General features: G+C 41.3%; 1 protein-coding gene across 1 annotated transcript; it reads right to left on the bottom strand.

Annotated features, from left to right (window-relative positions):
* Positions 1–10,534: 10,534 nt before the first annotated feature.
* Positions 10,535–23,838, bottom strand: LOC131739323 (neurofilament heavy polypeptide-like). The gene is made up of 5 exons (XM_059032683.1): positions 23,764–23,838; positions 21,602–22,496; positions 15,601–15,800; positions 13,607–13,731; positions 10,535–12,700 (listed from the first exon to the last, which is right to left on the bottom strand). Exons 1-5 carry the CDS (start codon positions 23,836–23,838, stop codon positions 11,089–11,091), a joined length of 2,907 nt encoding a protein of 968 aa, XP_058888666.1. The 3' UTR covers positions 10,535–11,088.
* Positions 23,839–24,941: the final 1,103 nt, after the last annotated feature.

The following is a 24,941-nucleotide window of genomic DNA, read 5'->3' as shown; positions in this document are numbered from 1 at the left end:
TTTCTCCTTCCATCATTTCATGACAAGGATGCATATCCACAGTAACATGCATATAGATGAAGGCCTTGTACTGTTTCTACTTCCCATTTTAAATACGCTGTATCTAGTGACATTTCTTGAGAGCACTGTAATCTAGGTCATTTCTGGCTTGTGATCGTTGCTCCCGTGGGCTGGGAATGAAATTCGTCTGCACCTCATTGCGCCTCATTGTTACACCTTTTAAAGTCCATTGAGTAATATGTATTGCAATCACTTCATCCATCTCCCATTTTCCTTTTCAAAATAAGCACATCGAATTGCAGAAGAAATGGGATTGAAATGTCTGCAAGGATATGTCTTTTTTTTTTTTTTTTCCCAATATAAAAATCCAGTATAGCGCTACAGGAATTATCTTGTTGGCTCTGTGTACTTTAACCAGGAACATGAAGCAGGAATTAATTGGGTTATTTCCAAAGTTTCTTCAATGTGTGTGTGTGTGTCCCCTCCTTTTCTGAGTTGTCCTGCCCTGAATCTGTCTTCTCCATGTGATCTTAGCATCACAACACTCTAACAGTGTAGTCTTTTAATACACTTTGCAACTTTTCTCTTTTAATAATGTGAATCTCTTGGCATCTTACAGGCCACTCCCAGCATCAGCGTTGTTCACCTGATGTTTGGAAAGTGCTTGTTACCTTGGCTTGGTTGTCTCTTGTGTAGGATTCATGTCTTTTGTGGTGGAGGTGCCTGTATGTACATAGGTGTGTTGCATAACATAAGATGAAGTAAGGACATTTTTTCTCACATGTTATAGGGAGTATCTGAATCTGGGGATCTACAGTGTGGCCATTGGCTTTCATATATTTAGAGCATTGTGATTGTTTACTGTCTGCCGTGTATGTGGCTCATGTTGATCAGACGTTTCATGATCATGATGCCTCTGATTTTGACATGAGTGTCACTGACCGTGCTTGTTTTATATTCACAGCTGGGACGGGTCATTGTTTTGTTGCCCTCTCACTAGTGCCAGTGTTGATCTGTGTGCTCTGCTCAGCAGGTATGCCAAGTCACTTCTTTATTTATTTATAAAATGGGGCCTTTTATGTGGTGTTCCATCCGTTTTGTTCACCATAACTGCCTTGATTTTGCTCCGATCTTCATCGGAATATTACCGTGCACTCCTAGTCTCCTGTATTTGGCTATAATCAGAGTAACTTGTTTTTATATACAAATATTTTTAACCTAAACATTCACTGTTTCATGTTATTATTATTATTTATTTATTAGCAGACGCCCTTATCCAGGGCGACTTACAATTGTTGCAAGATAACACATTATTTTTACATACAATTACCTATTTATACAGTTGGGTTTTTACTGGAGTAATCTAGGTAAAGTACCTTGCTCAAGGGTACAGCAGCAGTGTCCCCCACCTGGGATTGAACCCACAACTCTCCGGTCAAGAGTCCAGAGCCCTAACCACTACTACACACTGCTGCCCTCATATGTTCTTGCACTAACATGCAAAGCGCTGAGGTGGTTCCTTAAAATCCACCTCAACAATATTACACTAAATAAATGATGTACAGTAGCTGCTATAAACTATTACAGTTTAGGTGTTGTGCAATTATATAAGAACCATCTCACTGTGCCTGCACTGGTCTTATATATATATATATATATATATATATATATATATATATATATATATCCTTGACCTAAACTCTTAATTCATTCTTTACCAGATGTTTTCTCACTAACTTCACCAAAAGAAAAGCTATAAAAGAAAAAAAGTTTTACTGTGGAAATTGATAAAAGTAAGTACCGGTACATGCAGTCAAATTCCACTCAAGTTGTGTGAGGAACTATCCTCTGCTAACCTGTTTTTCAACCCAGTGACCAGTGGCATCGTCGCAAAGATCGTGCTGCTAACCTACTTACTGTGATGCCCACAGGCTGCTGTTTCATAACGTTCGGAATGGTGTTCCACTGAAAGTGCAACAAGAGCAGACTTGCATAGGGACAGATGGAGTATTGGCAAAAAAATGGAGTTGACACGTAATGAAACAGCAAACCTGCAAATGTGGCACCCAGGAAACTGGGGTGTGGAAAAGGGCCACCAAAGGAGTTCCTAGAAGTGAACCCGTCTCGGTGAAACAGGGACTGCACAGTGTGTGCCGTCTGATTGTTGAGAGGAGCTCATGCTGTGGGATATTGAACCAGCTTGGTCGTATGAGATTTGCAGTGAGACTGTTCTTGATGCTGGGTGGGACTCCGATGACCAGCAAGGTCACAACTGTTAAGCAATCCACCTGCTGGTTATGATCGTCAGTCCACTCCATCACAGCTAGACCTGTCCGTCATCTAGGACTGGTGGTCAGGTGGTGAGGAAAGGCATGTTATTTTCCCTCACAGTACATGATTGCAACTATTTAATTTGAGTATGGACAAAAATTGGCCCATTTTGCAAGTCATCCTTTCCCTCAATGACCGTGATGTAATTTGATGGTTATTCAAGCATTTCAAGATCCATAGATACTATAACTTGCATTTTGTACCACAAGTAAAAACTTGATTTGTGCACTAAAATAATTAGTGATCAGCACTACCTAAAGATCAGCTCGATATTAAGCCCACTTTCTATCCATTTGCCTGCTGCTTTCTATACTGGAGACAATATAAATATACATCAGCTCTACTGAGACCAGTTTTTTTTTTTTTTTTTTTTTATGTTGATTTGAGACTACACAACATTTCATTTGAAAAGTAGGATTCAAAGTGGGGCTTTGTTCAAATTGCTGCTGCTGTTTCTCTCCTTCTCTCCCTGCACCCATGAGACAGACGAGAGATAAAAATAGCCCTGCACTGCACCATTCATGATTTGCATTCTGACGTAGCTCAGCTCAGTCGCTTACTGACTCAGCAAAAAAACAACCTCTGGAGCTCGGGGAGATCACGCAACCCACGAACTCCTCTTCCTGAGAGAAGCAGACACCCACCTCCTCATGCAGGCTCTGTGCATTTCAGTGCACAATGTGAAACAGAAGAGTTTTAAACATCCTTGGCGGTTTTCCTTTTAGACTTGCAGAAGGTGTGTGAAACAATAAATCACTCCACTTGATAACGCGTGTCGGCTCGATCTTTCTATTCCCATTAGTTTGAGTTCTGTCACGTCTGTCAATGTCACCTTCATCGTCTGCTTAGTATCAGCAGATTGAAATATTCAAGCTGGTTATTTTGATACTGGTTTTTATCAATCAATGTGTCTCACTCAGCTGCTTTCCACCCCACTTCACAGCACTTTAAATCTGTGATTGACGTGGTTTGTACAAGTTCTTTTAAGGTCATTGTAAGGGATGAGCAGGACAGTTAGACAGCATGTTGATAATGCGCTATTGTTCTGGCATTTAGAGAACACTACAGTATGTGTACAGTGTTTTGACCTATTTTGTAATGATGTGGTGCAGTGATCAGTACAATATAATACAGTAGATACTACATTAAAACTAATTGTATTCATAAATAGTCTTGAGTATAATAACTTGGTGAGGATTTAGGTTTTTGAAGCTGCCATATTTTAACATTATTTTTTAAAGAGTGAGTAGCTTCAGAACACATTTTCTTGCTGTTTATTCTTTGCTGTCCCCTTGTTTGTGATCACACTCAGTGGTGTTGTTTTATTTTTTGATAAGTGTGTGTTAGGGTGCTTTGACAATGAGTTCAGGAGATGTCTGCCATAAACATGTAACATAGTCTAGATCGACCAAACCGTTTTTACATTAGTAAACAGCAGCAGCATCTCATTTACTGCAGTTTATTGCCAACAAAACCAATAGCGCTGGCTCTTACAGTGCTTCTCTAAAGGCTGATCTAGCCTGTGTTACATGTATCTTTGGCAGGCCACTAGAACTGCTGTCCCTGAGGTGATAGCACTTCATCACAGACTTATCAAACAGTATCTGAGTAACTTCAACAGGTATTCCAGTAACATACATTGCCCACCATGGCTGTAAACTCAAAACTAGAGCTATCAGTGTGCTGAAGAAGTGGATGACCATGATATAGCTCAATAGTGTGTAGAGTGTGATCATTGTATTCTCCAGGCATGTGCTAAAATGTAAGATGTGTGACAAGCAGGTGGACAGCTGTATGGATGCCCCATATATCCCACAATCTGACAGTCTAAATATCCTGTGCTAAACCATGTGAATACCAAGTTTCACGGCCACTGGATAAGTGTGTTTGCAGATATATAGAACAATGTGAAGTGAGTCATGTGTACGGACATGCTTCAGTACGACTTCCTTCACTATGTAGCCTTCACCATGGATTCCGTCCCCAGTGAGGGATAATAACAAGCCTGCAGCTCATCTCATTAGATTCTGGTGTGTTAGAGAGCGGAGTATCCATGAACACAAGAGTGCAAATGGGACTCAAGAGGAGCAACCTGCCACAGCTGTTGAGTTCATCAAGATGAGGCATGCAGGGAATATCTGGGGATTCAAAAGAATCAAATCCGTTTTGGGAAGAGTTGTAACTACGCTTTAGAAAATAAAATAATTATTGGATGAAACTGAGCATTTTTAACATGTAGGGAACTGGAATTGATAGCAAAGGACTATTGATTATGATTATTGTGGACAAAAAAATTGTGACAAAGCTGTAAGGGACAGATTTGTTTTGGAGCAAGAGAGAGATGTATAGTATTTTAAGACCTTGATAAATCTCTCCCAAAGTGGCTTACCCAATTAGTCAACAACATATCCTCAGACATGGTTCAAATCCTTGATCGATTTCCTGAGACTATACAAACTGAACCTATGGGTTGTGTTCCAAGCCCCTGGGACATGCTGCTGCCTACATTTGGATGTAGCATTTGCCAGTCTGGTACAAAAATAGCACGTTAACCCAAATGCACTCAGTTTGCTGAATACACTATGTAACACAATTTTTGTTCCTGGGTAGTAAGTGTTATTTCCTAATTGCTTATGCCTCAGAAGTATAGAAAATGGCTATTATTCCCCACAAACTTTGCTTTTGTGACCTGGACAGTGATATTTTGAAATGTACCTATTTCCAATGAGAAAACGGGCGAATTTGTGTCTTTTCGTTCACATAAAGTCAGAAAAAAACAACATATGAATCCAAATTAACATGTATTTATACTAAAGTAATACAAAAATGACTACAAAAGATTTAGAAATGAGTAGTTTTTCGAGATTTACGATTATACTGTAAATCACTTTCACGAATCAGCCCCCAAATGTAGTCTCCCATCATGTTCTCGTTATACTGTCCTTGGTAGCGACGTTCAAAGTCCAGTATATCCTGGTGGAAGCGCTCGCCTTGCTCCTCCGTGTACGCTCCCATGTTCTCCTTGAATTTATCAAGATGAGCATCAAGGACATGGACTTTGAGGGACATCCTACAGCCCATTGTGCCGTAGTTCTTCACCAGAGTCTCAACCAGCTCCACATAATTTTCGGCCTTGTGATTGCCCAGGAAGCCCCGAACCACTGCGACAAAGCTGTTCCAAGCCGCTTTCTCCTTACTAGTGAGCTTCTTGGGGAATTCATTGCACTCCAGGATCTTCTTTATCTGTGGTCCGACGAAGCCATCGGCTTTGACCTTTGCCTCCGACAGCTTAGGGAAGAAGTCTTGAAGGTACTTGAAGGCTGCCGACTCCTTATCTAGAGCTCTGACAAATTGTTTCATAAGGCCCAATTTGATGTGCAGTGGTGGCATCAGCACCTTCCGGGGGTCCACCAGTGGCTCCCACTTGACGTTGTTCCTCCCCACAGAGAACTCGGTCCGCTGTGGCCAGTCCCGCCTGTGGTAGTGCGCCTTGGTGTCCCTGCTGTCCCAAAGGCAAAGATAGCAGGGAAACTTGGTAAAACCGCCTTGGAGACCCATCAGGAATGCCACCATTTTGAAGTCTTAAAATGCGTCTGCCGGATGCTTGCAGCCTCTTGATGCCATCTCAGAAAAATGCAGATATGTATCCACTTAGGCAGCTGGAACTAAACTGAACTGGTGGGCTTAAGGCCCCTGTATTTATACTACTATTTATATTACTGGAAAGTTCTAGAAAGTTCTAGAAGTTACTCCAAGTTTACTCAGCACTGAATCTATCTGGAATGTTCTGGAAAATAGGTAAATTTCAAAATATCACTGTCCTGGTCACAAAAGCAAAGTTTGTGGGGAATAATAGCCATTTTCTATACTTTTGAGGCATAAGCAATTAGGAAATAACACTTACTACCCAGGAACCAAAAAAAAAAAATTTGTTACACGGTGATATTTGACGTTAACCCCGTGTGTGTGTACACCACATCATCAGATATTTCTTTACCCCAGGAGTAAAGGGCAGTGATGTGTGATGCACGACCACTGCAGAGTCCGAAACAGAATGTCCTCCACGTTACAATCTCCTCAGCATTTATTTCAATCCATTCATTTTGCAGCATTGAGAATTGACAACTTAATACACAAACACAAGCAAATCCTAAATCCTCAGGGGTACCTATAAACAAGTATTCAAAGCAATAGTCAGCATTTGCATGTGTTAAACAAATAGATAAAAACACCAGTGTTGATCCACCATGGGCAGCCAGGACTGTGCTGATTCTAAAGTGTCGTCTGCATGACGTGGAAATTCCTCCATGACAACTGCTTTAATTCCTTTAGGGAGTATTAATCTGCAAGTTTATTTTCCTGAACAACAGCCCATAGTCACCTAAACCCAGCGCCAGTTATCGACTTTCCATCAGACAGATGCATAGTTTTATATACACTGTAAAACGAGGTGGTTGGACTGTGATGTGATGAGTAAAGGTTTCTTACTCACAGTAAGCGTGAAAGAAGTATTCTGATTTTCTGCGTCACGTTGAATTTATCTATTGGAAATTTTTTTTTTTTTTACTTTTAGAACATAGGAAGGTATTTTTGACCCTTCCACTTTCCACAGTCATTCCACTTTTAACATTGGTCCTTCCAGTGCCTTCTCATTAGTAGATCCCTCTAGTGTGATGTGAGAGTTATGGTAACAGGTAGGCAACTTGTGAACCATTGTCCATCTAAACCTGAATGCACTTCTTTGGTATAAAAGTAACCCTTTTAACAAGTATACACAGTGAACTCCAATCACCAAAACAAACAAAAACAATCCCTTTCAGTGTAAAACAAACACACTAAATGAACTCATCACTTTGAACTACTTTTTAACATGATATACAAAAGTCATTTGATATATTTAACACCTACCCTAATGTCAAAATGTGTGGGCCCATGGTCTGATGGGTATATATTAAACATTACTTTAAAAGATAGCTTGTGTTCATGTTTTAGCACTAAAATTATGGTCAAACCTTTAATGCTTTAATGTACACTTCAGAGTTTTGAATTGCCGAATTCATTGAGTGTGGAATGCACTCACTCGAGCTGGGACCTCTCAGAGATCTCCAGTGTGACGTGACAGGCACAGTGAGGCTGCCTGCACACCCAGCTGCATGGACTCCAGTAACCCAGACAGTGAGGCTGCCTGCACACCCAGCTGCATGGACTCCAGTAACCCAGACAGTGAGGCTGCCTGCACACCCTGCTGCATGGACTCCAGGAACCCAGACAGTGAGGCTGCCTGCACACCCAGCTGCATGGACTCCAGTAACCCAGACAGTGAGGTTGCCTGCACACCCAGCTGCATGGACTCCAGTAACCTAGACAGTGAGGCTGCCTGCACACCCAGCTGCATAGACTCCAGTAACCCAGACAATGAGCGTGTCTGCACTGTTCCACAATGATGGAGGAGAGCATGGGCAGTGTAAGGAAAATACATTATTATGTATTTCTGTGTGTGAAGGAGCACATTGCTTAAACATTATCATTTAGACAAAATAATGTAGCACCTAGTTATAAGCAGAAATTAAGTAATGATCAAAGCTTAGTTGCTGGCTTATCTTTGTGTGTGTCGGCAACATTTTGACCAGACAACTCTTGTTTGCACCAGGTCAGGTGAGGTCAGTTCTGTTCATTTTTGTAGCCCCTTTCCCAGCCAATAAAACATAATTTCCCTGATAGCAGCACAGCTACATCTCAATTATAGTTGTGTATTTAGAATCTTTTCTCCATCAGAAGTGAAATCACAATTTTAAAATTTTAAAATCTGTTACAGGTTTCAAGACGAAGTTTACATTTTCTTGTGTGTTCATGTGACATGTAAAGGTTTGACTTGCAATCTTCAAGCGCTTTCTGATTTCCATGTTATGTTAGCTGTGGTCCTTTCTTCAAATCTATCTAAAAGTAACTACATTATTGTTTTTACATAAAATGTAAAGCATTACCATATCTAGTGACTTGTCTGAAAAGAGAACCATGGTAAATGTAATCAGATTATAGTAATGTGTTACTCCCCCACACTGGACAGGACTCATTCTAAATACCTTTCACCTTGGAAAAGTATTATTAATTCAAACTCACTTACAAAGGGGGCATTAGTTGGCCAAATGCTCTGTCCAGTCCTAACAGTCAATGTAAACCCAAAAGTCTGTTGAGTTAATTTGTTCGATTTGTCTTGATATTTTTGTGCTGAAGCAGATGAAGAGAGATTTCTAAAATCTTTATTGTGCTCCAGTCTGTGCCATCAGTTTCAAACCCAACCCACTTTCTGACTGCCTCTATTCATTACAATGCTGTTGCTGTTGGTGTCTTTATCTGTTCAGAAACGTGGCATTTCAGCATGTGGAATAGCTGATAACCTATAAATATATAAAAATTGCTTTAATTATTAAACAAAAAGGTTGTTTTGAATATAGTAACTACTCAGAAATTACCCCAATTCTTTTCTTTTTAAATAGTTTTCATGTATGTTTTGTTTAATTTTTGAGTTCATTAGAAATTGTGAAAATAAAAGTTGTGTCAAGTTAAGCTGTTGGATGTTTCTCAGTGTGATGTTGAGAATTTCATTTAGTGTGTTGACTAGCTTTTCTGTTTATTAATGGGGGGGATACCCTCAGTATAGCACAAAGTGAAAAACTGCATTTGCAGTAATTGAAAGTACCCTATTGTTTTAAAAATGATTTTATTTAGAAAAATACTTATTTTTGAAAAATGCATGTGTCGTAATTAGGGTTTTTAATCTTGACATTTTCTGTTGATCGCTGAATCATCCGATCCATGCAATTGATAAATCGATTACACACACCTGTTTGCTAGTGGTATGAAATTGTATTGAAAGACATTTACAAAGTATTGTCTTTAGTATAAATGCAAAGTATTAACATAGTGCTATTTACTGCAAAAGTTTCATAATGCCAACTAATGTTTAATGTACATATATTTACTTATGTGTAATTTGCCAGTTTGATAAATAATTGGAAATTGGAAGCCAAACTATATCATTTAAAATATTAACTTCGTTTTCAATTGATCTGTTTTTGGTGTACAGTAAGCTTTCAAGTTTCAGACAAACAAAGGTAAATTACTCAGTGCTATTTTATATAGGTAGCTGAAGAGAAATGTAATTTATTGAGTGCTATTTTTTTTGGTTAGTTAGATGAAGAAAAGGTACCATATAGCTGTTAATTTTCTAATACTGGTTGAAAGAAATATGTTGAATAAAAAATATATATAATTACTTGTGACTAAGATGATACAATAAACTTGTAGTACCTCTATGAAAGGAAAGCACTGATGAGCAAATGTTGCAATTTGCTTTCTTTTTCTCTTCATTCTGAGATATTGTGAAATATTGGGTATACCTCCTAGCTGCCCTTATGCCAAGGTCTTTAGAAGTATCCTCTGACATTTTTCAAGATTCTCTTTGCTCCAAATGATTTGGAACAAAAACATTACATGAATAAAAGGCCACCTTGGCCAGGTGCCTTGGCTGCTGTTCGAGGAGGGGCGACCCTTGTTTTCTCCACAGTAATTGTCGGGCTCCTGAGCATTGTCCCTTAAATAATTCTAAAGATTATATGTATCTATGAAAACCAGATTACCTCTGTGTTCATTTTTCATGGAATGGCCCAAATGAATCTGCAAGTATTTTTCCATGGCAATATATTATAAGTCTTGTCCCCATTGGAACCTGTTAGCTGCAACAACACTTACAATTTCACTAAGAGTGTAGATCACACACCCAGAATGTCAATGACAAAGCATTCTTAATATTTAAACCACGACAGTCTCAATATAACCATATTACATACTTTAATGTCTGCTTTTCATTTGTCTTTTTTTATTTAGATTTCATGACCCATCCTAAGTGTTCGGTGGCTACCTCTAATCTAGTTGAGAGTGTATTTCCTCTTGCAATCTCTGTGCTTCACTCGCGGGCCTGACACAGTAAAGAGTGTGTGAGAAATACACCCTCAACTTGATTAGAAGTAGCCACCGAACACTTAGAAACATGTTAGTTTGGATTACTATTACTTTCTAGACCTGTTCACTACATAAACATAATACCCATGAGTGTGAAATATATGTAGAATATTTCAGATGGGCCCCACGATTGCAGTAAAAAAACATTCAATCATTGATACACACAGTCAGACACAAGGTACATTTTTCCATTCTTTATTTAGCGATTCATTTTTATACTGCATATTCTTAGCATTTTGTCAGTGCTTGTTTCTTGATCTATTGTGGCTGTAGTAAGTGCTGCTTTGAAACCAACCTGGAAACTGTGTAACGGTGCACAAGTGTTTACCTTAAATCTCCTGCAGTTACATATATATATTTATGCATATTTCTATAGAACTCTTTTGTATGTTTCAATACAACACTTAAAGGCTCAGCTCAGTTTCTGTAATTCTGACCACCTGGATGTATATTAAATGCACTTAATGTTAGGGCAGTCATCACATTCAAGTGTAACAAAAGCATTCTGCATTCACTAGAATCATATATATATATATAAGCTATCGTAACATATTTGGCCATCATGATTTATTTGCTAGAGAAACAATATTGCTTACTCACTTGCCTGCCTTTGAAAGGCAGGGGCTCATCTTTTCAGTGTCTTTTAGATACTGAATTATCCTCTCCCTCCCTCCCCGTTATTGTTCTTTGGTGTTTGTTCCCCTACCATTCACCCATAATTCTGTCACTTTTATCTTACTTCTTAGCTATTTCCACTCCAGACTTCTCCAAAGTCTTGGTCTCCTTCTCATCAGTGCTGGAGGACTTCTCTGTTTTCTGGGTCTTGGTGTCTGTGGCCGCCTCCTTTTTGGGAGACTTTGCAGTCTCCTTCTTCTCAGGTTTGGCTTTGTCTTCTTTCTTGGGCTCTTTCTTCTCCTCCTTTTTTGTCTCCTCTTTCTTCACTTCTTTCTTGGGTTCTGCCTTCTTTTCCTCTTTCTTGGCCTCTGGTTTCTTCTCTTCTTTCTCAGGAGCTTTCTTAGCTTCGTCTTTCTTTTCCACTGGCTTCACATCTTCCTTGGGTTTGTCTTCCTTCTTGGGTTTCTCCTTTTCTTCCGTCTTGACTGCTTCCTCCTTTGGGGCAGACTTCTCTTTCTCATCGGCCTTGGGGGTGGCTTTCTCTTTTTCCTCCTTTTTGGGAGAAGCTTTCTCTTTTTCTTCAACCTTTGGGGCAGCCTTCTCTTTCTCGTCAGCCTTGGCCTCAGGTTTGGGTTTCTCCTTTACAGGCTCTTTCTCCTTCTCCTCTGGTTTAGTGGGTATCTTGGGTGCCTGTGCTTTCTTGGGTGACTCAGCTGGCTTGCTCTCCTTTTCCTCCTCCTTTGTCTCTGCCTTCTTCACAAGCTCCTTTTCCTTTGGTTTCTCTTTCTCTTCCTTCTTGCTCTCGGGCTTCTCTTTCTCAGGTTCTGGCTCCTTCTTTTTATCTTCTTTGGGCGGTGTCACCTTGGCTTTGGGTTGCTCTTCCTCTGGGGACTTAGCTTTTTCTTCTGCAGGTGATTTTGCCTCTGGGGATTTTGACTTCTCTTCTGTGGGGGATTTTGCCTCTGGGGATTTAGACTTCTCTTCTGCAGGTGATTTTGCCTCGGGGGATTTAGACTTCTCTTCTGTGGGAGATTTTGCCTCAGGGGATTTTGATTTCTCTTCTGTGGGGGATTTTGCCTCTGGGGATTTTTCAGCTGGAGATTTTGCTTCTTCCTCAGTAGGAGATTTTGTTTTTTCCTCCACTGGAGATTTTGGCTCCGGGGATTTGGATTTATCTTCTGCAGGAGATTTTGCTTCAGGAGACTTTGCTTCAGGAGATTTTGCTTCAGGAGATTTTGCTTCAGGAGATTTTGGCTCTGGGGACTTGGATTTATCTCCAGTAGGAGATGTTGCTTCAGGAGACTTTGCCTCGGGAGACTTAGCTTTGGACTCATCCTCAGCTTCTGGAGATGTGGCTTCCTTCTCATCCTCCTCTGCAGCTTCTTCTCCTCCTTCCTCAGCTTCTCCCCCCACTTCTCCCTCTTCTTCCTCATCCTCTTTTCCCTCTTCTTCCTCTTCCTTCTCTCCCTCTGATTTGACCTCTTCCTCAGCCTTCTCCTCTTCTGCCTCTCCCTCCTTCTCTGTCTCCTCCCCACCCTCTGTCACTTCCACCTGAGTCTCGTCAGTCTGCTCCTCTACGATGACAGTATCAGATTTCTCTGCTGCTTTAACTTTGTCCTCAGTTTTGATCTTGAGATGGCGTGATGAGCTTGCAATTTTAGTATGGCTCTCGATGTAGGAATATGGACCCAGCCCAGAGCTGAATCTGGTCTCTTCACCCTCCAGCAGTTTCCTGTAAGTGGAAAAACATTTTGTCATTCAGCATAGGTGTATCTAAAAACACCATGCATTATTTATTCAAACAAGTTTATAGGGGCTCCCGAGTGGCGCATCCAGTAAAGGCGCTCCACGTGGAGTGCAGGATGAGCCCTATAGCCAGGGGTTCCTAGGGGGTGGTGCACAATTGGCCAAGCGCCGCCCAGGTAGGGAGGGCTTTGGTCACTGTGCACCAGCAACCCCTGTGGCTGATAGGGCACCTGCGGGTCTTCAGTGGAGCCATTCAGATCCACTATGGGTCCGGTGGCTTCGCTGTGGATCCGCAGTGCGAAGAATTACGGATTGGCAGGAACACGTTTCGGAGGACGCATGTTTCTGCCTCTGTTTCCCAACGCGCCGGGAGGTTGCAGCGGTGAACCAGAATAAAAAATAGTAATTGGGCATTCCAAATTGGGGAGAAAACTGGGGTAAAAACCATTGACTACGACTAAATTAAAAAACAAAAATTATAATAATAATAAAATAAACAAGTTTATAAATTGCTCTTGCACTGAACAAGTAGAAATAGTAATATGGCTTTATTCTCTTTCTTTGAGGTTTTAACTTAGGGCACTGTGTCACCAATGCAAAATTCTGCAGCTATGGTTTCTTTTGGTGGAATTTTTTGATTCAGTCAAATCTAACATTTTTGCATACCCCTACTATAATAGAAGGAATGGAATACAGTTGTGACAACTGAGCCATGAGCATTAGAAATCTTTTGAAACCAAGATTTTTTTTTTCATGGGCTGTGATTGTATCAAGTATCATAAATACTGGTCTAAATTATATTTTTACACATGAAGCTTCAGTTCTGTGCCTACAGTTTAAGCAATGTACTATTCTAGATGACCGTGCATGAATGGTTTCAGTTTTTATGCACCTGTAAGCTGCGATTTCGATGTCCAAGGCCATCTTCACATTGAGCAGGTCCTGGTAGTCTCTCAGCTGGGTTGACATCTCCCACTTAGTGCTTCTCAGCTCGTTGTCCAGCTGCTGGATGGTTTCCTGAAATGGTACACACATGTCTGAAGCAAAACGAATAGGAATGGAACCCCCTGGGTGCATTTATCACTGCAGGTTTCAGAAGCCTTGTACAATTCTTACCAGCGAAGTGCTGAAAAAGCCATTACAGATGGTTCAGATGACCCTGCAGTACTCAAAAGATACTGCAGCTGTATAACAAGAGCTTACCTTAAAACTAGTGAAACTAGGTTTAAAGAACCCTGTTACTTGCACATCACGCCCTCAGTCACTCCTTGGTGACAGTTCGCCTTTGTGGTGGAGTTAACAAGAATAAGCATACCAATCATGTTTAAACCACTTGAATTGCATCTGTGCTGTTCATTTAATTACTTTTATTCCAGAATGTTTCGAACTGGAGGATTGGGAGGGAGGACGTGTGGCCAAGTGTTTAGAGCTTAGGGACTGGAGGGTGGCAGTGTGGCCTTGTGGGTAAAGCTGAGGGCGGATCTGTGACCAAGTCATTAGAGACTATAGCTGATGAACTGTGGGGCAGTGTGGTTTAGTGATTGAGCTGATGAACTGTGGAGCAGTGTGGTTTAGTGATTGAGCTAAGGGACTGAGGGGCAGTGTGGTTTAGTGATTGAGCTGAGGGACTGGGGGGGCAGTGTGGTTTAGTGATTGAGCTGAGGGACTGAGGGGCAGTGTGGTTTAGTGATTGAGCTGAGGGACTGAGGGGCAGTGTGGTTTAGTGATTGAGCTGAGGGACTGGGGGGGCAGTGTGGTTTAGTGATTGAGCTGAGGGACTGAGGGGCAGTGTGGTTTAGTGATGGAGCTGAGGGACTGGGGGGGGCAGTGTGGTTTAGTGATTGAGCTGAGGGACTGAGGGGCAGTGTGGTTTAGTGATTGAGCTGAGGGACTGGGGGGGCAGTGTGGTTTAGTGATTGAGCTGAGGGACTGAGGGGCAGTGTGGTTTAGTGATTGAGCTGAGGGACTGGGGGGGCAGTGTGGTTTAGTGATTGAGCTGAGGGACTGAGGGGCAGTGTGGTTTAGTGATGGAGCTGAGGGACTGGGGGGGGCAGTGTGGTTTAGTGATTGAGCTGAGGGACTGAGGGGCAGTGTGGTTTAGTGATTGAGCTGAGGGACTTGGGGGGCAGTGTGGTTTAGTGATTGAGCTGAGGGACTGAGGGGCAGTGTGGTTTAGTGATGGAGCTGAGGGACTGGGGGGGGCAGTGTGGTTTAGTGATTGAGCTGAGGGACTGAGGGGCAGTGTGGTTTAGTGATAGAGCTGAGGGACTGGGGGGGGCAGTGTGGTTTAGTGATTGAGCTGAGGGACTGGGGGCAGTGTGGCCAGGTCATTAGAGATGAGGGACTGGGGTGCAGTGTGGTTTAGTGATTGAGCTGCGGGACTGGGGGGGCAGTGTGGCCAGGGTCATTAGAGATGAGGGACTGGGGGGCAGTGTGGTTTAGTAATTGAGCTGCGGGACTGTGGGGGCAGTGTGGCCAGGTCATTAGAGATGAGGGACTGGGGGGCAGTGTGGTTTAGTGATTGAGCTGAGGGACTGGGAGGTAGTGTGGTTTAGTGATTGAGCGGAGGGACTGGGGGCAGTGTAGTTTAGTGATTGAGCTGAAGGACTGCGGGGGCAGTGTGGCCAGGTCATTAGAGATGAGGGACAGGGGGGCAGTCTGGTTTAGTGATTGAGCTGCGGGACCAGGGGGGCAGTGTGGCCAGGTCATTAGAGATGAGGGACTGGGAGGTAGTGTGTTTTAGTGATTGAGCTGAGGGACTGGGAGGTAGTGTGTTTTACTGATTGAGCTGAGGGACTGTGGGGCAGTGTGGTTTAGTGATTGAGCTGAGGGACTGGAGAGGAGTGTGGCCAGGTCATTAGAGATGACGGACTGGGAGACCCCTACCTGTAGGGAGGTGACCTCTCCATGGTGATGATCCTCTATCTCAGATCGCTGTCTCTCCAGGGAGTCTCTGGTCCCCTTCAGTGTCTCCATCTCGGTAGTGCGGGACTGCAGCTGGCGACGATGCTCCGAGATCTCGTCCTGGGCACTACGAATGGCATCACTGTTGTACTTTGCTGCCTCTGACAACTTGTCCAGACGCGCTGCCAACACACCAAACACACTGCCAGTGTCAGCTACAATACTTCCCAGCCTGTAAACTTCCCGACGTGGTTATAGGTAAGCCATTAAATGGCCAATGCATCAGCTCCAAATAGCTTGCTTTTCAGAGGAGTGTCTGAAGCATCTGTTTTAAATTGTTTAAAATTATGGTTTGATTTTTTATTTTTTATAATCGTTGTGATGATTAACCTATTATTAACTATTTGATTTATGGATTCAAACCACCCCACAGTGAAGCATGCTATTTCGTCAGGAGAGCTGCTGCCCTTATGCCAGGGAAGTATTGTAGCTGACACTGGAGAAACAGGGACAACTTGATAACAGTTTCTCCCATAAAGCTATTTAATTAAAATATTTTCTTGTGTATTGAAATATATTGAAAAGCTATGCATGGAAGGGAATGTTTACAAAATCAAATATAAAAATCTATTGCAAAACTCCACTGTCACTGCAGTGTTTACATCTGCAGATACAATGTAGCGACACTACCAGTTGACAAATTTGTTAACCCTAACCAATACTTTAAGTGAAGTACAGAAACCAGGAACAGAAGACAAAGTTGGAAATTAGGTGGAGACTTAAGAGAGAGAGGAGACACTACTTCACTCAGAGAGTTGTGAGGGTATGGAATGGGCTACCTAGTCATGTTGTTGATGCCGCATCACTTGGATCATAAGACAATGTTTTGAGATCAATCAGCTACTAGGAACTGGACAAGCATAGATGGACTGAGGTTTTCGGTGTGCTAGTTATAGCTTTTCTATGATATATGAAGTGTTTCTGGGATTCAGTGCAACTTTAAAACTTCCAGAAGACTTGTCAGACAGGAACAGGGCAGCTGGTGAGTATAAAATTGACGTTATAGTGTCCCAAATCAAAAAGAACAGAGGGTATCTTTTTCTCAAACATTACCAGTGGCACGTGCAGGACCCCACAGACAGAAGCAGATCAGAAACCTGAATGACTGGCTACAAGCAAGAGGCATTCAGAAATATGAAACACTGGGAAACCTGCAATGGCGGATCCTCTGCAAATGGGATGGGCTGCATCTGAGCAAAAATGGATCCAACGAATCAGCTGAGAATACTGAAGGTAGTACAGGAATATTTAAATGAGGTCTGAGGAGGGCAGGGATAAGGAGACAGGCAACAGCAAAAACATGTCAAACCATTGTGTTTACCAGTAACATCAATTCTATAAAAAAAAAAAAAAAAAAAAACTACATAGAAGAGGAGGTGTATATAAGACACAGCTTAGCAGCAATGAAACTAATGAAAATCTGGTGTAATACAGAACTAGTGCGAGTTGATCTGGTTCAAACTAACAGATTTAATTTTAAAAAAAGTGAATTAAATAGATTGACATGCTCTTGACTATCAGAGAATATTTTGGTACAACAGCATTAGAAAGGCATTTAAGGAAGGTGATACTTTTCAAGCATTAACTCAAACAACCCCTCTGATTGTAGTAGGAAATTACACTATGTAATGCCTTGTCTCCATCTACCACGGGGACTGAAGGACATCTGAATCAGCCCTGCTCGTTTCCATCATCCGCAGACCGAACTGGGTTAAATTAGGAATCCGTTAGCTCCAGTTAGGACATCCAGGCAGAACGGAAGGCTGTCTATGACTTCTACTAGCAGGGGGGAAAAAGTGTGGTAGACCAAAGGAATTTATACTTTGACCGGATGAAGATGGAACCGTTTGATGCTGGAATGAGATGAGATTTTACATGCTAGTTTAAGGGTCAGATAGAAGCCTGAAGGGAAAGTCCAAATTAGAGAAAACTTAATAATTTAATAATGTAAGTCTTTTGCTTTTATTGTTATTATTAACATTACTGTAGTGAATTAATTATTATTTTCATATTGCATATGTTGTACTGTTAACATTTGGTATTAAAGTTTCAGTATTTTCTCTTATCATATAAACTATAACACACAAAAAAAAAGTTTAACAGAATTACACATTTTGATGTAATCTTTAGTACATTCTGTACATGTGACAGGGGCTTCTAGAAATCTAGCACATGTCTTCTGTCTTCCAGGGAGTTGCACACACATTGCTGTTTAAAGGTATAAGGATGACACTTATGTCACGATATGATACACATTGCGATATGCAGATTGAGACATGATATACATCAACTTAAAAGTGATGGTCCTGATGGGCTACTTGTATGATGCATAATAAGATTATATGATCGTTAATGAAGGACTATTATGTTAAAAGAGAAACATGAAATGAGATAGTAGCATCCTAACTATGAAACACACTTATTCTTCATTCAGGAACCATTTGGTGAACTACAATGCAATACAAACGATACAAACCTCGATTATGATACGATATAATTTAAAGAAAGTATCACAATGAATCTATACATGATGACTCATTACACCCTTAATGCTGTTCCGTGTTCTCTATAAACCTGTATAGAGTTTTGTATTTTAAAGTTAATAAAAGGAACTTCTTTTTATTTTACTATGAAGTTTCATCTGAAATTCATAGAATTCATAAAAAGCCAACATAACAGTACTTTTTAATGGTATTTGTACGTATCATAATTTTCTACATCCAATGTCACTGATTCTATAAAAAAAGCATTTTTTGAAATCTATACAAATCATAATAAAATATCCTGTATACCCACATGCACAAATAAACACACATGCACACACACACACACACACAGAGTCCCACAGGCAAGCAGACATCGACATATGGATAAATATGTTCACACACACACACACACACACACACACAAACATGCACACGTGCATACACTGCTATGCCAACATAATGTAAACATACTCCCACATGCACACGCATATTTACACACTTCCAAAACATTTCAAGGGCTTATCAGGTAGTTTTATTTTACACTTTTCATTACAAAAACTGGTATACATGCACAAACACACACACACACACACTAAACACAAACACAAACTGAACTCCAGTCCCAGTCTCACCCAGCTGTCTGTACAGGAGATGGTGTTTAGGGCTCCCCCTAGTGTTAAGTACAGGGGATAAGAATTAATTAAAGGGCTATAATTTGAAAAGGATTTGTTTAACTAGAATTCTGTAGAGGGTGTTTTCAACACTTTTTGAAACATGAGAACATCCAGGTCACATCTGAAAATAAAATTTGCTCAGTATTTTTTTATTTTTTTTACATGGATAAATAAAAAATAAAATTAAGAAAATGGCAATATACCATTTTTTGCGAATGAATATGAGGGACTAATAGTGTTACCAATGCACCTCAATAATCCTGATTTGAGTTTGCTAAAGGTTAACCCACCCTGAATCTTTCAATTTAGGTAACTGAACACTTTCAGTGCTTTTGGTGGTAGTTAAGCTGGCCTGTGCCCCTGATAAATTGCTCCAGTTGTTCAGGGAACAAGCTCACGAGTGTCATGTTAAGCTCATCCTTAAAGCAGTGACAGTGCACACTGCAATGCAGTGGCGTGAAAGAGGGTCTGCTATGGAGGTTAGAAAATAAAACAAATATTACAACATTAAAAGAAAAAACGGTATAGAATCTGAGGAGAAATGTTGAGTTTGTAGGTAGCAGAAGAAGGTTGAGGTAGTGAAACTGCAAAGTAGGGATGGGATGACTGTCTTGGGTAGATTTCTTTGCTGTTGTTATTTAGTTCATTACAAAATGGACATTAGTTAAATGTGCTATTAGATGGACTGAGACTATTGCATGTTGTTATTTTACACTAAGATCTGGCAGGCTAAAATTCACTGGGGGTATTCCCTGAAGTTACAGGTTTGCAGTCTTATTTGTGCTGTGATAGCTGGCCACAATTCCAATTACCATAAGAAAATAAGAACAACGAGAGGAGGCCATTAGACATCAGTGCTCGACCGGTTCCTGTTAGCTGATTGATCTCAGAAGTGCTTGGGTATTCAGCATGGTGAACAATGCTGCTGCAATGGAAGGTTACAGCCCCAGCAAAGCACTGCAGAGCTCTGTACTGTATAGTGGGTGTGTCGCACTGTAAAAATAATGACATACAAGATAATTAAGAAAGCTGCACTGCACCAGATTCAGTTTCATAAGTTTAGATGAAACCCTCATTCAGACCAGAGCTTTTTTTTCTTACTAAGAATGTTTCCATTTCTCTACAGTCCTGGAAAATAAATACTGTCTGTATTCCATATATTTATTATTTGCTCATTTTTCTGCTGTGAAAAAAGAAACCAGTTATTGGTGAGGCAGTTCTATGTAATGTATTACCTGGATACATTATTTGATTAACTGCATCACAATATACATTCTTCAATAAACTGCACACCTAAAGAGTATGCAACACTGTTTTATTAAATCGACATTTATTCTTATGTACTTGTTGGCACTATGTGGCTACATAGTTTCCTTGGTATATTCTGCACACGTCATCCAGTGGTTGCTGTGTTGCATCGCCGTCGTAATGCGCTAGTTGTGTCCCTATTGCAGGAGCAGCGTGGTCCCTGAGGAGATAATACGGAGTTCCACTCACTCGCTGACTCACCGAGCCCTGCAGCTCTAACTTGTGTGCAAAGTCCCCTCTGCAGAGAGAGAGAGAACGCGCGGGCGCGCGCGGAGGAGAATGTGCCTTTCAGTTATTGGCGATCTCCCTGCAGACGTCTCAGTATAATACGGATAATAATGTCTTATTGCTGTCATATAAAATATTTTCCTATGCTTTTTTATTTGTACAAACAGAGATTGTTTATATGTTAGTGTGTAATAATTACTTTTAAAGTAATTTCTTTAGAATTCAACATATCAACGATTTAGCATATTCGTCAATTTATATATAAAAAGTTAGTTTTGGTTTTACATTAATAAATGAAAACAGACTTAAGTCTGAATTTGTTGTTTCAGGCCATGAGTGACTTACGCTAATATAAAATGCGGTTATTAATGGTATTGTTTAAAATATACACAATTGGAAAACCGTATAAAGACTATATTAAATATTACTATTAAATATAATAAAAGTATATCATGGTGATAAATTAACACAATTCAATGTCGGACCATAATCGTTTTATAAGAAAACTTTAAATGCAAAAATAAATAAATACATCGGAAATTAATCTACCATTACAGTTTACCCTTGCTTTCTAATCATTTGAATGCCTTTCAAGTGGGAAGAGTAGTTAATATGTTTCCAGTAGTGAACCAGTGCTCAATTTGCACTACTCAGAGCCCAACTGCATCCGTCGACAGTCAACATAGCACATTTCTAGAAGTTTCTGTTCTGCTGAAAATGCGCTCAATTAACCGCTATATATAGGCTAATTTAAAATACCGGTTTGTATAAACTATAATTTAATATCGGATATTTAATGTGAACATTATTTAAAACCAAAGCCTTTCAAACAGTTGACATTGAAAAACAATCCTTAATAACATCCTTGCGGAAACCCCGATTTTCCATGGATGTGGGTGTTACAGTCAAGGTTAGGAGATATAATAATACAAAAATAAAGAATTCATGGGGAACGTACTACACATTTGAAAAAAAGGACAGTATATCACCTGAAATATAGGATACAATTTTGTGGACGAGAGAGACACCGTTTTGGGCGTGTGGGGCAAAACATTTTGCTCACAAACGTGGTAATACTGAACTAACAGCTTTTTTAACCAAACAATGCCATGGACTATAACTTAACTTCCCAAAACTTTACATTAAATGCAACACGTTCTTAACAGATATTATTATAACCAAAAGCACAGCCGGTAGGGTAAGGTACGGGTAGAGGAGGGCGCTCACCTTGAAACCACTCCTCGGCGTGCTGCGTTGTTTTTGAAGCGTGCCCGTCCAGCTGTGCTCGGATCTCCCGCAGAGCGCTCGTGACATCTGACTTGACGGACTCCCTCACATCTACAGTGACCTGCGAGCCGTGGATCTGGGACAGCAGGTCTCCCACCTCCTCTTCGTGGTTCTTCTTCAGGAAAGCGGCTTCCTCTTGGAGGGACTGCAGCTTTTTGTCCAGTTCCAAACGGCTCAACCCGGACTCGTCGATGTACTTGGTCATTGCCCTGATTGCCGCCTGCACCTCCTCTCGCGCCCTGGCCTCATCCTCGAACCTCTGCTTGACGTGCTGGATGTCCTCCTCGATGTGCTCCTGTTCCAGCTGCACCTGGGTTTTCTCGTTGGTCAGCTGCACCAGGATGCTCCTCAAGTCGCCGATCTCCCGCTCGTAGAGCTCCCCGATAGCCGACTTCCCGGCTTGGCTCTGCCTCAGGGCGGCTGCCTCAGCCTCGAGGTTCTTGTTCTGAATCTCCAGCTGTCTCACTTTGTCAATGTAGACGGCAAAGCGGTCGTTGAGAGCCTGCAGCATTTCCTTTTCATTGCGGGACCGCGGCTCTCCGTTGAAACCGTCCAGGCTGTCCGTGGAGGAGATCTGGCTGTAGCCGCCCACTCCTCTACGGTACGAGGAAGTGGTGGATCCCCGAGACCAGGGCTGGGAGTGGAAGCCGCTAGAAGCAAGGGAGACGGTCGACCTGGAGACATTTCTCTGCGGGTCGCCGAGCACCTTGCGGTAGGCGGGGGTGTTGTAAAGCGAGTCCAAAGTATAGCTCATCTCTGCTCTGAGGCTCAGGAGCACTGCGGCAGGCAGAGGGAAGATGCAGCGTTTTATACTGCGGTGTGAAAACCTCAGCAACTCAGCAAGAACACGAAAAAAAAAAATTGGAACCAGCTCCTCTTAAAGGTGCAAAGACCCTTCAAAAAACTTGCTGCATTTTTTGTGCTGAGTGAGAAAATCAATCAGGCATTTAGATTCACTGGCAATTGGTACATTCTTGATACAGGACGTATGACTCAAACCGTGTCAAACTGTGAGGTGTAGTGATACTTAACACGACTCTAGCCATCAATTTACAAATAATGTGCAATTGTGTCACTTTTTATAGTTGTATTTATTGCTGTTATGAATGTTTGTTTTTAAAGGGAATGTAACGAATTAGTGACACACACTACCTGGTCAGGTTTGCAGTATAGATAACAATACAGAAACATACATATTAATAAAACGACATGAATCAATAATGGCAAATATTGTGAAAAGTCTATCACACAGTAAAGCCTCTGCTTTGGCAGCCCTGGCGCACCTTCTTCTCTCCACGTTCCTGTGCGTATACATGCAGCAACTGCGGAAATAATTAACTTGGCTAGCGAAGGTTTAGGACCAGGACGCTCAATATTGTACTAGCGCGGGTCTTAAGGTACAGGGCTCGTGTTCTGTATCCAGCGCCGGTCGACGCGTTTGCATTATATTACTCATGACGAGTAATTGCGGTCGTTATTACAACATTAGAAACAAGAGAATGCAACTTTTTCGGTACACCTTCCGTCATTTCAGGTAGAAACAACGTTTCCACAACAGCAGTCAGTATAATACGTGAGTTTACAATCCTATGTATAGGCGAATGAAAAAAATGCCATAAACTAACCCAACACATTTCTTGCAACCATCTCCTATTCCAAAACTAAATACAAATCTGCTTTTTTTTCAGTGCTAGTGAAATCAATGTATTCTTAAATTCGGCTCCTGCTTTACATGAAAAACAGCATTGTAATGCATTCCCTGTCATCAACAGTATAACCTTATATATAATGCAGGCTATGAGCACAGGCCCAGAATGACTGTGCAGTATTACAGCAGATACTAGCTGCGTTAATCCAACTTCCATTAGTCAAATAATTAATTAAGAGGTCAAATTGACAGACCAAAGGTGTGGTGCTCTTTTACAAGGGTCTGGTGAGCATTACCCCCCTCCCAGAAAAAAGAACAGTAAAAGATACATCCGACACACTAGCAGTAAGAATCAGGAGAGAGGTGGCACCCCAGTGGCTGAGCTCAAATCCTGCTACAGTAAAGCAGTTGGCATAAGGAGGATTGCAGATCTGGAGCGCCCACACCACCTCACTGACTCTCCAGGGAGGGTAATAGAGCACTCACACCACCACACAGCAGGGATGGTGACAATCCAGATGGTTGTCATGCTGATGCGCTGGGGAGGCCGACACTGGTTGATCCCCGGAGCCAGCATCGCAGCCGTTGTGTGTGCTGATGCGCCAGGGAGGCAAAATAAGCTGATCCCTGGAAACGTAAATGGATGGAAACACATATGGATCACATTAGTTTACTGTAAAGCTACATCTTAGTTGGTGCTTTACAGGTTAAGTGACTTGCTCAGGATCACACAATGAGTCAGTGGCTGAGGTGGGATTTGAACTGGGGACCTTCTGGTTACAAGACCTTTTCTTTAACCACTGGACCACACAGCCTCCACCACCAGATTATTATTTTTTTGAGTTACCATTGCTTACATCAGCTTATACTAAACGAAAGAAATTGTATCTACCATAATCTGCCATTTTACCTTTATTCGTAATGCTATTTTAAAAGTTATACTGTGTTTTGAAATACAAATAAATGTTTGGTATAACATGTGTTTCTTTCAAAACTGCACATTATAGACCTATGTAATGAACAAATGTTCATTGCAGATAAAATGTATGGAACTATTTTGTTAGCTACAGTTATAGAAACTGGCAAATCAGTGGCACTACATTGAGCTGAAGGAGCTGTTTAGGAAGACGTGCTCCCTGTGATGAGGGCAGGACTGTATTCTGTAAGAGCGGATTTGCAAATCAGAATCTCAGCATCAGTTTAGGTCAACAAATGTAATTAACAAGACGCAGATCCCTTAATCTGACAGTAATAGTTAAAGTGACTGTAAGCAACAAAATCATTCAATAAATGTTTCATGCCATGCACATCCATTCACTATATAGATCTCAAATGTGGAGTTTTGAAAGAAACATACATTTCCCTTTTAAAACATGATATCTAGATCTACACTATCTGATTACAGGCTCTGCTTCCAGACACTCTTCCACTCTTGCCCCAACCCCTTCCGGACCACCTTTCCTGTTAGTAACCAAGCAGCTGTTTTAAAATGAAAACTCATGTCTGCAATATCACGTTTCTTTCCAAAGTGCACACCTGACACCTGTCCAGTCAAAGGAATTCCATGGCAGGTATGATCTATGTAACTCTTTTTTTTAGGCACAACCACTTAAAGAAGTGAACCTCCTTTTC

This window comes from Acipenser ruthenus, chromosome 11 (genome assembly GCF_902713425.1).
Source record: "Acipenser ruthenus chromosome 11, fAciRut3.2 maternal haplotype, whole genome shotgun sequence".
Taxonomy (NCBI): domain Eukaryota; kingdom Metazoa; phylum Chordata; class Actinopteri; order Acipenseriformes; family Acipenseridae; genus Acipenser; species Acipenser ruthenus.
Note: the sequence above shows the minus strand (reverse complement) of the source record. Positions and strands in the feature narration are given on the sequence as shown.